Source organism: Gadus morhua, chromosome 12, assembly GCF_902167405.1.
Source record: "Gadus morhua chromosome 12, gadMor3.0, whole genome shotgun sequence".
Lineage (NCBI taxonomy): Eukaryota > Metazoa > Chordata > Actinopteri > Gadiformes > Gadidae > Gadus > Gadus morhua.
The window spans coordinates 25,017,954-25,035,170 of record NC_044059.1 but is presented as its reverse complement, the minus strand read 5'-3'; the positions used below and the strand labels follow the sequence as shown (position 1 = coordinate 25,035,170).

General features: G+C 48.1%; 1 protein-coding gene across 14 annotated transcripts in view; it reads right to left on the bottom strand.

Annotated features, from left to right (window-relative positions):
* elavl4 (ELAV like neuron-specific RNA binding protein 4) overlaps positions 1-17,217 on the bottom strand; it is a 73,292-nt gene that overhangs the window by 23,298 nt on the left and 32,777 nt on the right. For 10 of the 14 annotated variants that reach the window (XM_030373000.1, XM_030372999.1, XM_030372994.1 and 7 more), the window contains 2 exons: positions 13,651-13,903; positions 2,400-2,503 (listed from right to left, as the gene is read on the bottom strand). In XM_030373000.1, coding sequence (XP_030228860.1) covers positions 2,400-2,503; positions 13,651-13,903 — 357 coding nt within the window. The remainder of the gene's footprint in view (positions 1-2,399; positions 2,504-13,650; positions 13,904-17,217) is intronic. The other 4 variants (XM_030373001.1, XM_030372997.1, XM_030372995.1 and 1 more) reach the window with 1 other exon arrangement.

Sequence of the window (17,217 nt, the reverse complement as noted above, 5' to 3'; positions counted from 1 at the left end):
TGGGTGGCAGACAGGGGCAGAGGTGTGAGAGGATGATAGTGACAGACAGAGAGACGCAGAGTTGTCTTCTGCCATTACCATGCCTGTCCTTATCACGGAAACCACTTGAGGTAACCTCTCTCCACCGTGTCAGGGTGAGGATGGAGATTCTTGAACCTCTGATTACACAAGGGCTGTGTGTGGCTGTGTGTATGTGCTTGTGTCTGCATGTGTGTGTGTGTGTGTGTGTGTGTGTGTGTGTGTGTGTGTGTGTGTGTGTGTGTGGTATTTAACTTTTTCTGTGGACACTCTCAAAGTCTACTATCACCCATGTGCCCATATCGACAAACTGTTTGTGTCTGTGTGGGCATGCGTGTGTGTGTTAGTGTGTGTCTGTGTGTGTTTGTGTGTGTTTGTGTGTGTTTGTGAGTGTGAGATAGAGAAAGAGAGAGAGTATATTGTAAACAAAGTAAAAGTGCTCTCCCAGCTTGGTCAGCTGGATATATATATATATGACTGGTACTGTACTGAATTGTGCTTTGACATCTGAGCTCTGTGAACTGTGTGGGAACAAGGTGAGACTGCACTGTACCGGTTGTGTTAAAAATAAATGAAAGCAAAACTAAGAACAGAAAAAATAAATAGGAAAGCAAACATTGATTCACACATCTCTCCCCTCATTCCGTCTCTCTTTCTGAATCCCGGGGGTAAAATCATAGCCAGGGTGTGGGGTTGAACTCAGGCCAGGCCGGAAAGTCTCGACATGTTTTCAATATGCTGTCTAGGGATTTGTTGGATGCTCTGCAGGAATATCCCCATTCACAACTACAGGGCTAATCCCATCCTATTAGATTAGATTAGATCAGATCAGCAACGATGACAGTAGTGAGCATCCAGGGATTACCACAGCAGAGCAGATTACTGGGCCTGTTTAACACTAGCAGCGCATCATCAGCCAGCCATTGCAGAGGAGGGAAGAGAGAGGAGGAAGGAGAGAGGAGAGGGGAGAGAAGAGAGAGGAGGGAGGAGAGGAGAGGGGAGAGAAGAGAGAGGTGGGAGGAGAGAGGAGAGAGGGGAGAGGGGAGGAGAGAGAGGAGAGAGGAGAGAGGGGAGAGGGGAGGAGAGAGAGGAGAGAGGAGAGAGGGGAGAGGGGAGGAGAGAGAGGAGAGAGGAGAGGAGAGAGAAGGATATAGGAGTGGGGAGAGGGGAGAGATGAGAGAAGAGATAAGTGAGAGGAAAGAGGAAAGAGGAAAGAATAAAGGAGAGAGGAGAGAGGAAAGAGCGGAGAGAGGGGAGAGGGGAGGAGAGAGGAGAGAGGAGAGGAGAGGGGAGGGAAGAGAGAGGAGAGAGGGGAGAGGGGAGAGGGGAGGAGAGAGGAGAGAGGAGAGGAGAGGGGAGAGAAGAGAGAGGAGAGAGGGGAGAGGGGAGAGGGGAGGAGAGAGGAGAGAGGAGAGGAGAGGGGAGAGAAGAGAGAGGAGAGAGGGGAGAGGGGAGAGGGGAGGAGAGAGAGGAGAGAGGAGAGAGGAGAGAGGAGAGAGGAGAGAGGAGAGAGGAGAGAAGAGAGAGGAGGGAGGAGAGAAGAGAGAGGAGGGAGGAGAGGAGAGGGGAGAGAGGAGAGAGGAGAGAGGAGAGAGGAGAGAGGAGAGAGGAGAGAGGAGAGAGGAGAGAAGAGAGAGGAGGGAGGAGAGGAGAGGGGAGAGAAGAGAGAGGAGAGAGGGGAGAGGGGAGGAGAGAGAGGAGAGAGGAGAGGAGAAGGGAGAGAAGGATATAGGAGTGGGGAGAGGGGAGAGATGAGAGAAGAGATAAGTGAGAGGAAAGAGGAAAGAGGAAAGAATAAAGGAGAGAGGAGAGAGGAAAGAGCGGAGAGGAGGGAGGAGGGAAGAGACAGGAGACGGAGAGAGGTCATTTTAGCACCTATAGAAGCACAACGTAGGAATTGATTCACCTTTGATGGTCCTCCAAACCTGCTCATTTAATACCATTACCATATAATACTGGCAGAGCTCTATTTGTTTTTGGTTAAAGTAATAGAGAGTGATGAATGGTTGTTCATTCCTTCAGTAATAGACATCTCCATAATTCTACCTCCTGGGTCTGACATTTGGAAACTAATAAGCATGCTAGTTACAGTCTGGTTCTGTGATTGAAGCAGTGTTTGATTGCTCAGGCCCATGGATTTTGAATAAGGCAAAATCAAGTTCAGTCTCTAAGGGTACTTTCATAAGACATTTTCTCTTCCTGTTATTCCGTCAATTATTTAGATATAGTCATGTTTATCACATCTAAAATTAATGAATCAAAATTAAATTCGAAATTTGAATCACTCAATTTATTGGATATTAAGTGTGGCAAAACCCATTCTTTCCCCGCCTACTGATTTAAACTGACATCTTGAAATATAAAATAAATGTTTTTATTACCTTGATTGTTTTGGTCTGGAGTCTCAGTCCGTTTAATGTGTTGATGGCCTTCTCTGCATCCTTTGGGTCAATGTAGTTAACAAACCCGTATCCAAGACTCTGTCCTGCAAAAACAAGTGAGAGACAGAGAAAACAAATGTCATCTTGAACAAACATCCTTTACGTCTTTCTGAAATCCACCGCTGACAACAAAACGGACGCGCTTAATTGTAATCGGTTCTATGGGTCCCTGATTGTTCTAGGACAGAGAACTGAAGAACCCTGTGGAGAAGACTGGGAAGTGGAATTTGAACAATGCCAAACCCCAGCAGATGACATACTACAGTGAAGTTATTAGAGTCTTTGCAGCAACCAAAGGCAAAACAAAAAAGAACAAAACATCCCAACACCCCTCCCTCCCCATTTCCCCTCAAAGCGCGGAAAATGCCTCAGATTGCCGATTCCTTTTGAGCGTGAAGCGGGCCTGACATCTCACAGTGTTTCCCCGACAGATCCAGCCTTCCATGAGGCGCAGGACTTCAAGTGGATGCCTCCAGCCATTAAGGCCCTCAGCTGAGCGCTCTTACAACAAACAGGCCCCCTCTTCCCCGCCACAAAACCCACACACAGCCGAGTCCCGGCTGGTCCGAGAGGGGCGGCCTGGGCCCGTTCTCAGACTAATGGGAACAGACAGCGGTTAGGCAGAGACAAAGTGAATCACAACTATGGAGCATGGCTGTTTCACAGAATAAATACATGTGGGCTATGGATATCACAGTGCAGAACAGCGCTTCAGCGAGCGAGCCAGGGCCCAGGAGGGACTTGTAGTGCTAACATCAAGCAGCCAAAGAGTCTCCCTCCTCCTCCTCCTCCTCTCCTCCTCCCTCTCTTCTCTGGATTAACCGTGGATTATCAGACGTTCTCTATTGTTAATTAAAAACCTGCCATCCTAGAGAGAGTTCTGCTATTTATAACTAACCCTCCTCTTCCTCTTCTCCTACTCCTTTCTCCTCCTCCATCTCTGACTCTCAGCTGACACCAACCAGACAGTTTAGCTGAATCCAAATATAACCCATATTCTTTTTATAGATTATTTTCATAGCCATGGTGCTTTACTGGGCTGAATATACCTAAATGAAGTGGCAAACACAAGTTAAGGCATGGTTTGAATGGCAGCTCTCATATTTGAAACTATAATATTATGATCTGATCTGGATATAGTTTTATAATATTTAGGAAGTAAAATATATTTGTTTTCCATACAGATGTGCACACAGAAGTGTAGTACACTAAATAACCACTCGAGGCTTTAACGATTTCAAGTTGAAATGGAAGCAAACTTTCAGCCAGGAGTGAATGGCTGATGGTCTCTTAACTTGCAGTATTGGACTCTCCATCCATAACATCCCTCTCCAAGGATCCACTCTCCCATCACCTTCCCTAGCCCGCCCGCTCTGCTTCAACAGGGGAGTGTGAAGTTGGAAGTGTGAGCCAACCAGAAGGTTAGCCCAAATGAAGTGTGCTGATGGAGAGCTCTCAATGCTGGGTGATCTAAACGGGCTGGCTGGTGCTTAGTCATAGCAACACACACTCGGCGTTCAGAGCCAACTGGCTAGCCAACCACCCAGCCATAGAGGCTACCATTCAATGATGGACTTTTACTATGGAGGGCCATGTGTTGGTCAATCGAATGTGTATGTGTGTGTGTGTGTGTGTGTGTTTGTGTGTGTGTGTGTGTGTGTGTGTGTGTCTGTGTGTGTGTTTTTTTTACAACCTTGGTGTTGGGGAACAGTGTTGTTACTGTCAACACTAAGCACTGGTGGTTTGCTAATGGGGGGTTTGTAAGTATCCATGTAAGCGTGCTCATTGGTGTGTTTGCATGCATGTTGAAGTGGTGTAAGTGTGTGCGCTTTCACTGAACGCTGATACGTGGCACGCCAAAGCCTCTGCAACATAGCTTTGCACTGGCACATGCGCCTACCCCTCATCCCCATCCTAACTCTCGTTCTGGCAAGGCGTACGGCTTCCACGGCTGGAGACAGGGCGGGGGAGGGGAAGGAAAACTGGCTGGCAGCCTTCCCCGTGGGGAGCAGGGTACAGGGAGAGGGGGGTATCGCCTGCAGCAACAGGGGGAAGCTCCACGAGGGGAAATCTTCCCCGGCGATTCCAGACGTTTTTTTTTACAGAGCAGCGCACAGCTGGGGTTCCAGCGCGCAGCCTGGGTGCCCACGTCCTGGGTGGATGGATATAGGTGGGTGGAAGACACGACCCCGGATACGCAACACACTCAGATGAACGCATACGGACTCCCATACTCACTTTCTCACTCGCTCACTCCCCCAGCGTTCCCTCGCCTACACCCACACACACGCGCGCGCGGCAAAGTATGTCCGCTCTGCGGGGAGGCAGACGTCACACAGGGAGGACTGGAGTGTTGGAGGCTGGCGGCGAACCAGAGAATGTCAACACCAGAGAGAGAAACGACGCTGCCAACTCCATCCTATTGTGGTTCACATTCATTATCCGCACCGCTAATGATTTTACATGCGTGCGTGTTTCGCGCGCGCACACACACACACACACACACGCACGCACGTACACGCACACGAGCAGGTGATGGCGGTGCAGCAGTACAACGGGGCGTCGTCAGACAGCAGTCTGCGGTACAGTGCAGGGGGGGGCAGCGGGCGGCGTGGTCCACTGCGCAGCCTGTCACAATAACAGCCCCGGTCTGCACCAGAGCCCTCCCCTGCAGTCCTACCAGCAGCCTGCGTGGTCGGCGGCATCGCTGCGCCGCGCTACAACGGTTCCGCTCCAGATCCCGTCTCTCCTGCCGGGTCGTAAAGGCACGGGGCACCGGAGTTGTTTCCAATCGGCCCCAGCATGGCTCCGCTAAAGTATGGTTCCTTAGCGGAACACGGGGGCAGCCACCATTACAGAACACCGGTGCATAGAGTTTATGAACATGAGCAGGGAACACGATTCAACAATTGATGCCGACTGCTGGGTTTATTGGATATTAAGTGCGGAAAAAACGCAACAGATTGGCTTATTTTTTCTTCTACCAAATTACAGTCGGAAGCCTCACAAATTAGGGTTAATGCGTAGTCAGTTCAACGGAAGCTGTACAAATCTAAAAGCCATAGAGAACACATGCACCATACTGAGTGCATGTAGAATGCATATAGGGTGCGTGTTCATGGTGTGTTCCCTGAAATAGGCCCGTCGTGAAGATTTGCAATTAGAGACTCGATCCCGAAAATACTTTGAGGGAGGGAGGGGTTTATAAGCTCCTAAACGGAAGCTGTTAGAATCAGGCCGCTAATGGATCGTAGCATATGGTAAAGAAATCTAGACGGAGCTCAGTGAGCCTAATATAACATTACTTCATTTATTATACATGACGCATATGAAAGGTAGGTTTGGCTGGTGTACTGCACGTCGGCGATAACGTGCCTCCTTGTTATACTTCTCGTGGATACAGCAAACACTGCCATAGCGTCTAAGTCCATATAACTGATGTCTCTGGTTGACTCTCTCGCTGTTACGGGACCGGGGTTTCCAGTTACAGGGGAGGTGGCTCCAGTGTGACTGTGAACACACCTCCACTCTTAATTAGACCTTTTATTTGTATGAAAGAGTAATAAAGAGTGGAGGGGAAGTGGGTCTGTCCCTCTGTGGTGGAACACAGCTATTTCTAGAGAACGCCCCATCAGTGTGTTGGCGAGGCGTATGACTAAGCCTTTATTTGTTTCCTGAGAAGCAGCAGGTTCCCCAATGTGTGAGATGAGAAAATGAGTGTGGCTCCAGCAGGCGCTCTGCCTGCTGGCTGCAATGTTGGTTTACTTACCACACACACACGCACGCGCGCGCGCGCACACGCACGCACGCACGCACGCACGCACACACGCACGCACGCACACACACACACACACACACACACACACACGGGCACACACACACATCAGCACACACACAAACACACACAATTATATCCTATTCTGATGCGAAGGATTTCATAAACACTTTCACGAGCGGCGCAGCACTTACCTACATGAAATATTCTGTGTGGTCCAATACACCATGTCAATTTACATGAATGTGTTTACTGAACTACAAGGCAATAGAGGGTTGCCATATGTGGAAATTGGTCCCAATTGTGTATTGCCTGCAATTATTTGTGCTCTGTCTTGTTGAATGTAACTAAGGGCCCTGTACTGTAGACATGAAAGCACATTCCAACTCCTGCCATCATCAGAGAAGGCCCACTGTAGACCTTTGATCTGGGGCCGTAGGTACCGAGGGGTACACTAAATGGCGTGGATCGTCTGAGGCACTATTCATTAAGCTGGAATATACCTTTGATGGAGCTTTTTTCGCATGTAGTCTAAATCTAACCACTGAATATCTTCAAAACATAAAACAGATTCTTTCCCCTTTGAAAATGTGCCGTCAAAAGACCACAACATATGACACGCACTGAACCAAAAATGCATTTAAATATCTGAGCTAACCAAGTGTGTGCAAAAATTTTCCTACGAGTAGATCCAAATTATTTGGATGGTCGCGTTCTACGGCTGCGTGAAATTTAATACGCCGTTATCTCCTTGCGCTTTTTTTGCGGTGCGCCTTCAACCCGCTTCCTGCCCCGGGTGAGTTCAACCGGTTCCACCAGTACAGCGGCACACGGGGGCCAGCAGGTTAGGCTGGGGATGACCCCAATAGCCTGATTGGGGGGGGGGGCCCTGTGTGCCACACCCTGTCAGAAGCCACCGGGAGCCCGTCTGTCACGCGCGAGCTCTGGGAGGACGGGACAGCAGAAGTGCTGCGCTCATCAGAGTCCTGAGCACATGACGCTAACACACCTTGAGAGGCCCAGCGCCTGCTCCCCGGGAACAGGCAGATCTGTTTGGTCAGTCTCGGATTTAGCAGCATTTTATGAGGCATGGTGGAGAGGGAGGGGGCGGGGGGAGGGAGGAGGGAGGCTAGGCGGTAGAGGTAGCGAGAGGGAGGAAACATTTCAATTTGTCAAAATAAATGTGTCACGCTCACTGCCCAGGCTGTCTTCCCTGGGTTGACGTCTCGCCCCCTTGTTGCTGCAGCAGGAGCAGCGGCGGCGGCGGCGGCGGCAGCAACGGCAGGAGGGAGTCAAGGTAGTGCTATTTCTGAAGGGCCGGCGCTTCCACAACACTTGGAGTGGTGCACTCTTACCCACTCCGTGTCAAAATACTCACTTACCCAGCTTTATCTTCATAGGTCACCAAGTAAGCGAGAGAGAGAGAGAGCAGTGAGTTCCCACAAAGAAGAAGCTTACACTTAGAGAACAAAAGACCCCATCGCCTGAAAGTGGTGTGATTTGAGCAATAGGCATCGGTACATATCATGTGGCATGTATTGAGCCAATTTGAATAACTAAATTCATAAACAGAGCAACATCCCCCGCACTTGCATATTTCCACTGTAGTTCCCTCTCCCACTCACTCATTCAACACATCTTTCCCTCTGGGGTTGCCAAGGTAGCAGCCACTATTACAGTGACGCGGCTCCCACTCTGAGTTCCCAGGGCCTACACCAGCACACACACACACACACACACACACACACACACACACACACACACACACACACACACACACACACACACACACACACACACACACACACACACACACACACACACACACACACACACACACACAACCTCGCACACCTTGACTTATCATCACCACCCCCTCACGGTGGCTCCCTCAGCCTTGCGGCCAATGTACCGCAACCTGCAGTGTGTGGGCGCGATGCTGTGGCTACGTGGCTTTCTCATGATGGAGACATGGAGGGAAAACTGACATGCAGAACGGTCCCTTTGAGTCTCGGACCCAGCCCCCCCCCCCCCGGAGAGCAGCTTCAGGCAGGCTGCCATGTCTGCAATGGTCACTGCAGAGTGATATGCCCACCGTGCACCACCAAGCTCCCCTCCATCTAACGGCTAGGAGCACTGTGTCAGCCTGCCCACAGGCTCTGAGCCATCCATCTCCCTTCCGCCAGGGCTATAACCGGGTAAGAGAGGGGGGGGGGGGGGGGGCTGCCTGGTCACCTTGGGCCGAGGTAGGTCTCCGAGAGTGAGGGGTGAGGAACCAGCCCTGCGGCATATCCAGCCTATGAATCTGAGGCTGACACCAGGGACCTGAGATACCTCGGTGTTCTGTGTAAAGGGCACTCAGAGCGGAATGAGAGGGGACAGGGGCCGCTTGAAAGGAAGATGATTGGACACGGGGCGGCTTGAACATCCAATTCGGGGTTCTGAGCAGAGGGAGGGACGCTGGGGCGACTGGGAGCAGAGAGACAGGACATTCCTGTGGTTTGGGACACTGAAACTTTAATGTGTGTCTGCCTGCCTGTGTCTTCACTTCCCGGGCTGGCAGCTCTCTTAATACCTGGCTTTTGGAGATGTCAGGTCCCCTCAACGTCTTCCCCCCTGTCAGCTCTGTTCATGGCATCTTCAGCCATGCGAAGCTCTGATGAAAGTGGCCCAAATCTGAGCCATCAAAAGCCCCTCTCTGATCGCACCCTGCCTTCGATTCATGTGTGGGACGTTATGAAAAAATAATGCACTGCATTTTTATTTCAAGGGCACAACATTGTTTGTGCTGCACGGGAGTTTGCTAAGGTGAAAATTGTCCTCATCACAAGGCAAAGGCAGGGAATCATATAAATGTAAATATTGGCGAGGATTTGTTCACCTCGCCGTGGCAGTAATGTGTGAAACAGCTCGGCTTGCATCCTGAAGTACAAAGAAAGCAAGCTTCGCTCCCGAGCGTGTTCCCGATGCATATTTCAGCGGCAACAAAAAGATGTGGGTAAACTGAGGTTTACGTGGTGAATATTTGATTCCCTCCCCCCTGTTAGACTGACAGAACAGCGCGAGTCAGCTAAGCTCCGCCCGCCACCTCCCGGCAGACGAGGGTGGGGATACATATTTTATGTTGAAATACTTGGGGGTGCACTTGATGTGCCTCACCGTAAATGGTACGCAAATGAAACCTGATGCACGCGCTTGGCACTTGGCAGCACGGCACCGGTGTGTCGCGTGCAACAGACTCTAGCCAGGTATGTATTGTAATCAAATGAGCCAGGTGCGTGTGCGTCGGAACGGGAGCGTTGAGCGTTCAGCCTGCTCCATGTGGGGCCGGGGCGGCTGTCTGTCACGGCAGCACAGCACAGTGAGGTGTTCTGGCACAGCCTACGCCACAGCTGACATCACAGTCCATCTATTTTTCATAGCCAACATCTGCTTGGGTTGCTGCGTTGTCACTACGATTCGAGTTCCGATATCTGAATTCCGTGGGTAAGACCCAACACATGGAAGATGACAAGCAGAGTGTGAACAGGATTCGGTTAGCGTGCTTCTGAGCGCTGTTTGCCATTACGGCTTCTGATGGAGAGATATTATTAATTTTATTTTATTATATGCGAAAACAAACAACAACAATGTTGCTTATTATAAAAGGTGTCGCTGGGAAAATGGTTTGCTAGCCAGAGGCAATAGGGAAGACAGGCATTCCAAATGAGGCGCACGGAGAACCATTGGAAAACACTGTGAACTGTTTCCTCAACAAGCGATGCAAATATCGGTTTCTATGAATATTCTACGAATACGTGTGCTGCACTATTGGATACAGTAATTATTGGCATGGCTGAGAATGCAAAGAAATGTTCGTCTCTCAGAATCACTCTATTTTATCAAGGCGCAAAATCCACAGGCACAATCAATTCTTGTTCCAGCATGAAAAGCCATTTTCTTTCTGCCATGTCGTTATGAAAACAAATGCATTCATTTATCCGGCAGAAATGCAGCCAATGCAGAAAAATGATCCTGAAAAATGAATAAATGACAGGATCAGTCAATTCCCTGTGAGCGCGGGTGTGCATGCGTGCATGCTTTGCCGTCTGCTCGTATGGAGAGTGGCGATATAACAGAATGGTGTTAGACGTTTGCATTCGGTATGTTGCTAGGACCATATGAATTTTCTCTTCCTCTCTCCAGGGGTGTGAGTTTGGCATTAGCATAGAAATAAACAGTTAGTTCCACTGGCTGACGATGTGAGCTTTGAGATTGACAATTTTCCAAGTAAGTAGATGTCTTCACAAAAACGTCCAGAAAAATATATATATTTAGTGCCACTTTCAGTAGTGCTTACTGCCACAAAACAATAACATTCTCAACTTAAGCATTTGTCCACCATTCGGAATGCAGCACATACCGGTGCCAAAGCTTCAGCACACACAACGTAATCTGAAATGCTTGCAACCTCCCTGCCTCTGAGGCTTAGGAGAACGGTGACAGCCGGCAAGACAGATTCACAGGTAGAGGCCTATTTGGGTTCTTCTGCAAGTGTGTGTGGGCTGCAGCCTGGTGCGTGTAAGCTGGCCTTAAATAAAAGATTAACCTGCATTTCCCTGGTGTGTTATGAGAACACTAGGTCGGGGCTGGCAGTGCAGCCAGGCGGGTAGGTGGGGGGGGGGGGGGAGGCACGTGGGAAGGAGCAGGAGGAGCAGGAGGAGCAGGAGGGATTCCTCCACCCAGCGCAAGTCAGCCCGGGCAACAGAGCGAGATGGAGTGGCTCCCTCCACCCACACCGGATCCTCAGGCCACGCGCTGACGTGAACTGACAGGAGTCGCTCCACAGGATGCTGGGAGAGGAGCTCATAGGAAGACGCTCCCTCTTCTTCTAGGCATGCTGGGGCTCAGGTGGTCACACCTCGTCGGTACACACGCACAGGTTGCTCTGGATGCAATTGTGTTCAAAGGACACAAGGGCCAAGAGTGCTTAGGATGAAGCAGAGTGCAGGCCTCGCAAACTTGTTACATTTTAATATGTGGTGGAACTTTGAGCCTTCTTGTATTTTAGATTACAACAAGACGAGGCTAGCACAACAGCATACAGATCGCTGATTCTGTGTGTTCTGTTGTTACGGTAGTGTGCTCTACTAAGTACAATCGGCTTAATAATAACAACTTTAATCTAGATTTAGGTCCACCAAATTACTTTTATGTTACATTCTAAATGCATTATAGAAGAACACTTTAATCGTTATCAATAGCCATAATATCCCAGACAATATATCTTGCTGCAGAATGTATAGATTCACATATATTAATATATATATTTGAAATATGAACAGAAAAAGAAAATCAGAGGAAGGTAAAAGAAATCTTCCTCAGACTTCGACTTTTTCAACAACCCATCCTAAAAAAATGAATGTTGCTGAGTTTTAGCGAATTTGAGAGAAGTTCTCATTTACTAGGCATGGGTATTTAGAGAAGATAAAAGAGGGCTGCAGGTGCGTCAACCAGGCGCCAAAAATAGTCTTCTCTTTACTAGTTCCACCACTTTGCATTTCCTTTCGCTCTCTCTCCCTCCCTCTCTCTCTCTCTCCCTCCAAACCTGGCTGAGTGTGTTAACAATTTGGATGAATGTTAGAGAACCCAGAATCCTCTTGGCATCCCCCAAACTGCAGGCTGGGGGGGGGTGTGTGGGTGGTGATGGCGGGGGGGGGGGGGTTTGGGGCAGAAGGCAGCGCTTTGTTAGCCTTAAAAGTTTGCATGCGGAAATTGCACCCATGGGAGGGTGGCGGAGGCATACACCGCAGGGGGCAGGCTGAGACGCGGCAGCATTGATAAATATAGCTCTTTGTGTACGGCAGGAGAGGTACCCCAAATGAGAGTACGGCGCAGGAGTGAGTGAACACACCGTTCTCCACCCTACGCCGTGCACGTTTCGGCCTCTAGCGGTGCTCTCTGCATGTTTGCCCAAATATCTGCTGTTATCTGCCACCGGCTTTGTTGGTCGCACACCGCAGCCTGTGAAGGCACACTTTAAGGGGAACATCTGGAGAAGAGAGGGATGGCGGCGCCGAACGACAGTGGCGTATGTCGAGCCCTTTCTTGTTATTTCTGATGAATACGGCGACCTCTATTTCCATTGCCATGAGTGACTCCTAGGTCCTATAATAGGACCAATTTCAGTCTGAAAGGAGAACGGATCCAAAGAGCACCCATGAGGAGACAGGAATATTGTCGGCGTCTTATGACCAGAGAACCCAACGGCATGTTAAGGAAGGAACCTGTGATCAGGTATGCTTTATGCTTCATGGTCTAACCGTGACAGCTATTGCATTTCAGCTTGCACTTAATGCATTGTTATAAGCGACATTTTAAAGATATGAATCTGCGATGCTGTGGTAAGTGCATCTATATGTGAATACTGTAAATGACAGCGTGCACGGGTGATTTGAGTTTGCGTGTGTGTGTGTGTGTATGCGTGCTTCCGTGCACGTGTCTTCTTTGCACCCCGGAATGGCTTGCTGTTGACATGCGCCTGCCTGCCAGCCGGGTGCTCTTTAATGAGATTATCAGGGAAGAGTGTCAGTAAGTAGGATCTCAAATGAAAGCCATTATGTGGCATTATGCGAGAGGTCCCCCCCCCCCCCCCCCACTTTCCATCTGCTGTATGGCCACCCACACAGCCACTAGTCCCAGATTATAGCTGTGATTAGCACAGAGAAGTGCTGCTTAATTTAAACACCTCTGGAGAACATGTTGCGCTTTGCCGCAACGTCAAGTTAAAGCGCTGAACGCACATGAAAGACAGGGCTGGACCCCTGCTTCTAGTCTGCACTCCAGGCAGTGATCCACACCAAATACTCAAACTGGCTGGCAATGCTCCAAATAATATTTGACCCAGGTCTGCAAGCGTTTGCAGAGCTTTTCATACCCTAGTTAACGCATAAGACCTCTTTAATAGTTGTACACTCGTGCGTGTGTGTGTGTGTGTGTGTGTGTGTGTGTGTGTGTGTGTGTGTGTGTGTGTGTGTGTGTGTGTGTGTGTGTGTGTGTGTGTGTGTGTGTGTGTTTGTGTGTGTGTTTGTGTTTATTTACAACCATGTGTGATATCCGACAAAAAAGCATGAAAAACAGTTATAACTGTGTAAGGTGCCATAGCTTTTGCCTGCCTGGTCTTAACGATATACTGCAATGCCTTCTACAAGATCCTTCCAAGTACAAGTCACTATGGCATCATGCCATTCTGTCTATAAACAACGTTCAGTGCAATCGAGAAAAAAAAAACAGATTATCCATCATACACATCCACACATGAGGGATTGGGGGTTCGAAATAAGAGCAAACCGGTCAACGCACCGAGACGGGGCGTCGACCAGTTTGCCCCCGGAGGCTATGCAGTTGGTTTTGCGGGAAACATTAAGAGACCGGTACCTGTGGTCTCACCTGTGATCTTGTCACGGACAAGCTTGCAGGACTCAATCTCTCCGATGCTGCCGAACAGGCTGCGGAACTCCTCCTGGGTCATGTTCTGGGGCAGGTAGTTGACGATGAGGTTGGTCTTGCTGTCGTCCGTGGCGCCGCCGGTCTGCATCGGGGAGGGGCAGCCGCGGCTGTTGGTGGTCGGCCCGTTGGAGGTGTTGCCGCTGGGGCCGTTTGACACCGGGGCCTCCATGTTACTGATGATCTGGGGGGCCGGCAGGGGGCAGCAGAGGAGGGGCGGTGCACCAGACAGACGGGGAAAGGGGACGGGGAGGGGGAGTTTTCGTTGGTGAATATTTCCATGGTCATGGAAATTATGATCATCGTTGTTGCTATGAATCCTTATTTAGATTAACGTTATAGTCTGAATAAGGGATTCTACTTAGTGTTATGTAACTATAACAATATATTGGAAATACTAAAATGCAAAAACACCCCAGGTTCACTATCAGTTGAGTATGCATTTCCATATATTGCAGACAAGGTGCAAGTAAATAAATTAACTATTTTGAAGAATCTACAATTCAGAATAAGTATATTCTAGCATATTACCCACACAAAAACGTGCCACCAAGTCTTAACAGCCAGAAATACCGTCAACAACACAGTGGATAAGCAGCTAAATATTCATGCAGACAGTGAGAGATGTTTACGAATAGTTTCTTTTTGATTTTGAAAGCTGTCAGGATTCCTGGGAGCCGGCCCTGAGCCCGCTACCGAACTGCTAGCTTAGTGCCGCCGCTACACAATGGCTGCTGCAGCCTCCACTGTGACAGACAGAGAGAGGCTCAGACACTAGCTCCTGCACACAGCATCTCAGGAGCAATCGTTTGAAGAGGAACTCTTATGTACGCTTACCAGAGAGAGAGAGAGAGAGAGAGAGAGACAGAGAGAGAGAGACAGAGAGAGAGAGAGAGAGAGAGAGAGAGAGAGAGAGAGAGAGAGAGAGAGAGAGAGAGAGAGAGAGAGAGAGAGAGAGAGAGAGAGGGAGAGGGAGAGAGGGAGAGAAAAAGAGAGTGAGAGAAAAAGAGCAAAAGAGAAAGCGTGAGAGAGATAAAGGAAAGTTGCCTTTTTTTGTTATTTTCTCCCATGGTACATTCAAATACATATTTGAACAGAATTCCAATCTGAATAATTCCACCATATCAACAGGAATGGCATTCAACCATTTGAATACAAAAGATTTACAAAACAAAATGATAATTTTCTGCAGCCCACGGATTTCCTTGTTCCAATGGTACTGATATTTGTGCAAATGTATGTGTGAATGCGTGATGCGTATGTTTATATTTAAATATGTAAAGGCTGTGACAGTAGTGTAGACACAACCGCTGTATCAAGTGCCTTACCCGAAAGGCAACGAAAGAATAAAGATATAAAACACATAGAACACATGAATGAAATATATATATGTACCTTCTGTATTACTAGATACCAGTGCTGCTATTATAACATTTTATTTAACACTATGTTTAATTATAGTTGAGTTAATGATATAGAAAGCTACATACCATTAGCCTATTAGTCCAAAAGTTCTTCACCACAAACTAATTAACATATGATCTCTTTGGTGTTCCAGCCCATTAATGATTTACATGTAAAAACTCTAATTAATTTCAACATTTATTTTCTGATTCAATCTAATGTTCAGTGTCATCATTCAGAACTTATAATATATATAATAACTAATTTATGTCAAGTACCCCACAGACAGCAGAGCTTGTTGGAGGTTTCCTTTTTATAAATTGTATATTTTCAAAAAAATACAGCACTCGTGTCATTTAGCTCTATTTCTAGATCATCGAAAGATTGCCCCTGTATGCTAATTACAGATCAGGAAGTCGATTTTCGAAATTCAAAACTGTCCAAAGAAAAGTCTTTTGTGTTATTTTCTGTGAACCAAAGTCAGAAAGCATAAAGAATAGGGATAATTGCTGTAGTAAATATGAAGTGCACTTGACAAATACACAAAACGCTAACTTGATTGTTGAAGTTATTGTCAAACAGTTTCTGAAAAATATTGTATTTCTGTTCCTTCCAAGGTAGAAGAAAAGAAAAATATTAATAATAATAATAAAACAATGTTACATTTCAAAATTCTATTCTCAATTAAATTTCAATTAGACAGGAATTTATATCAAAAAATAAACAACCTGGGGGATAATCATGTTTTGATTTGTCCTTGTTTTTAAATTATAAAGACTTGAAACGTATCGCCTTAATCAGTCTGTGTTTCTGTCATTGTTCTTTTCTGTGCCTCTAACCTTGTGTGGCAAGACAAAATGCTTCAAGAAGAGAACAGAAAAAATGTCACGCTTGTGTCTGCTTCAATCCTCTTTTCACACAGACACACTCACAGAAAGCGACAAACACTAGCACATACACATATATATGCATGAAACACGCACACATACAAGAAACACACAGACTCATTCGCGCCATGGCAACTGCGTTGACAAACATATCCACCATAACCACACAGTCAGACACACACAGCACATAGCACACACACACATGCGCACATAAACAATGCCCAAAGCCCAAAGCAGAAAACAAAAAACAAACAGGCGAAGAGACGTCTAAAAGCTCTCAAGATGAGAGCTGCATGCAAATTGTCTTCTGACAGTATCCTGCCTCACCACTCACCATTCTACCACAACTCAGAAGGAGAGAGATAGAGACAGAAAGAGAGAGAGGGAGAGGGAGAGAGTGGGAGATCGGCGACACAGGAAGAGAGGTAGGGTAAGAGAAAATAGAAGAGAGAGATAGAGTGAGACGGAGAGGGGGAGAAAGGAAAAGGGAGAGAGGGAGAGGAAGGGGGAGAAAGAGGGAGAAGGAGAGAATGAGGGAGAAAGATAAAGAGAAATGGGAGTTATAGAGCGAGAGAGGGAGAAAGAGAGGGAGAGACGAAAGAGAGAGAGAGAGAGAGAGAGAGAGAGAGAGAGAGAGAGAGAGAGAGAGAGAGAGAGAGAGAGAGAGAGCAAGGAAGGCAGATAGAGGAGATAGAGAGATGATGATGGGAAAGGGAGAGAGACAAAGGGAGAGGGGGAAAAGGAGAGAAAGAGGAGGGAGACAGAGTGAGAGAGAAGGAGACAGAAAGAGACGAGAGAGAGAGAGAGAGAGGGAGGTAAAGTGACTAGCTAGAAGAGAACTGATTTGAGAGGGCCTTATTAAATCTGTTTACATTCCCTGCTGGGTCCCCCTCTGTCGGAGGCTTTCTACTCTATGGGACATTTTCTGAGGAGGTTTCAAACCAAAATGGCTGACTCTAATTAACGGGGACCTGCAGAGTCCCACTGGCCAATTATATTCCTCTCCTTGTCCCTGCCTACCAGCATTATTGCTGCTCAGCGGTCCACTTGGCCATGCTTGTGAGCTATCTGGCTGCTCAAACCCCCCCCCCCTCCCACTGCGGTCCCTGGGCTAAGGACAGACCGCGCTGCATGGCTCCTCGCTAGCCACAACACGCAGCCCTCTCGGGCTAGCGGTAAGGACAACAAGCAGCCGTCGCAAGCCGCA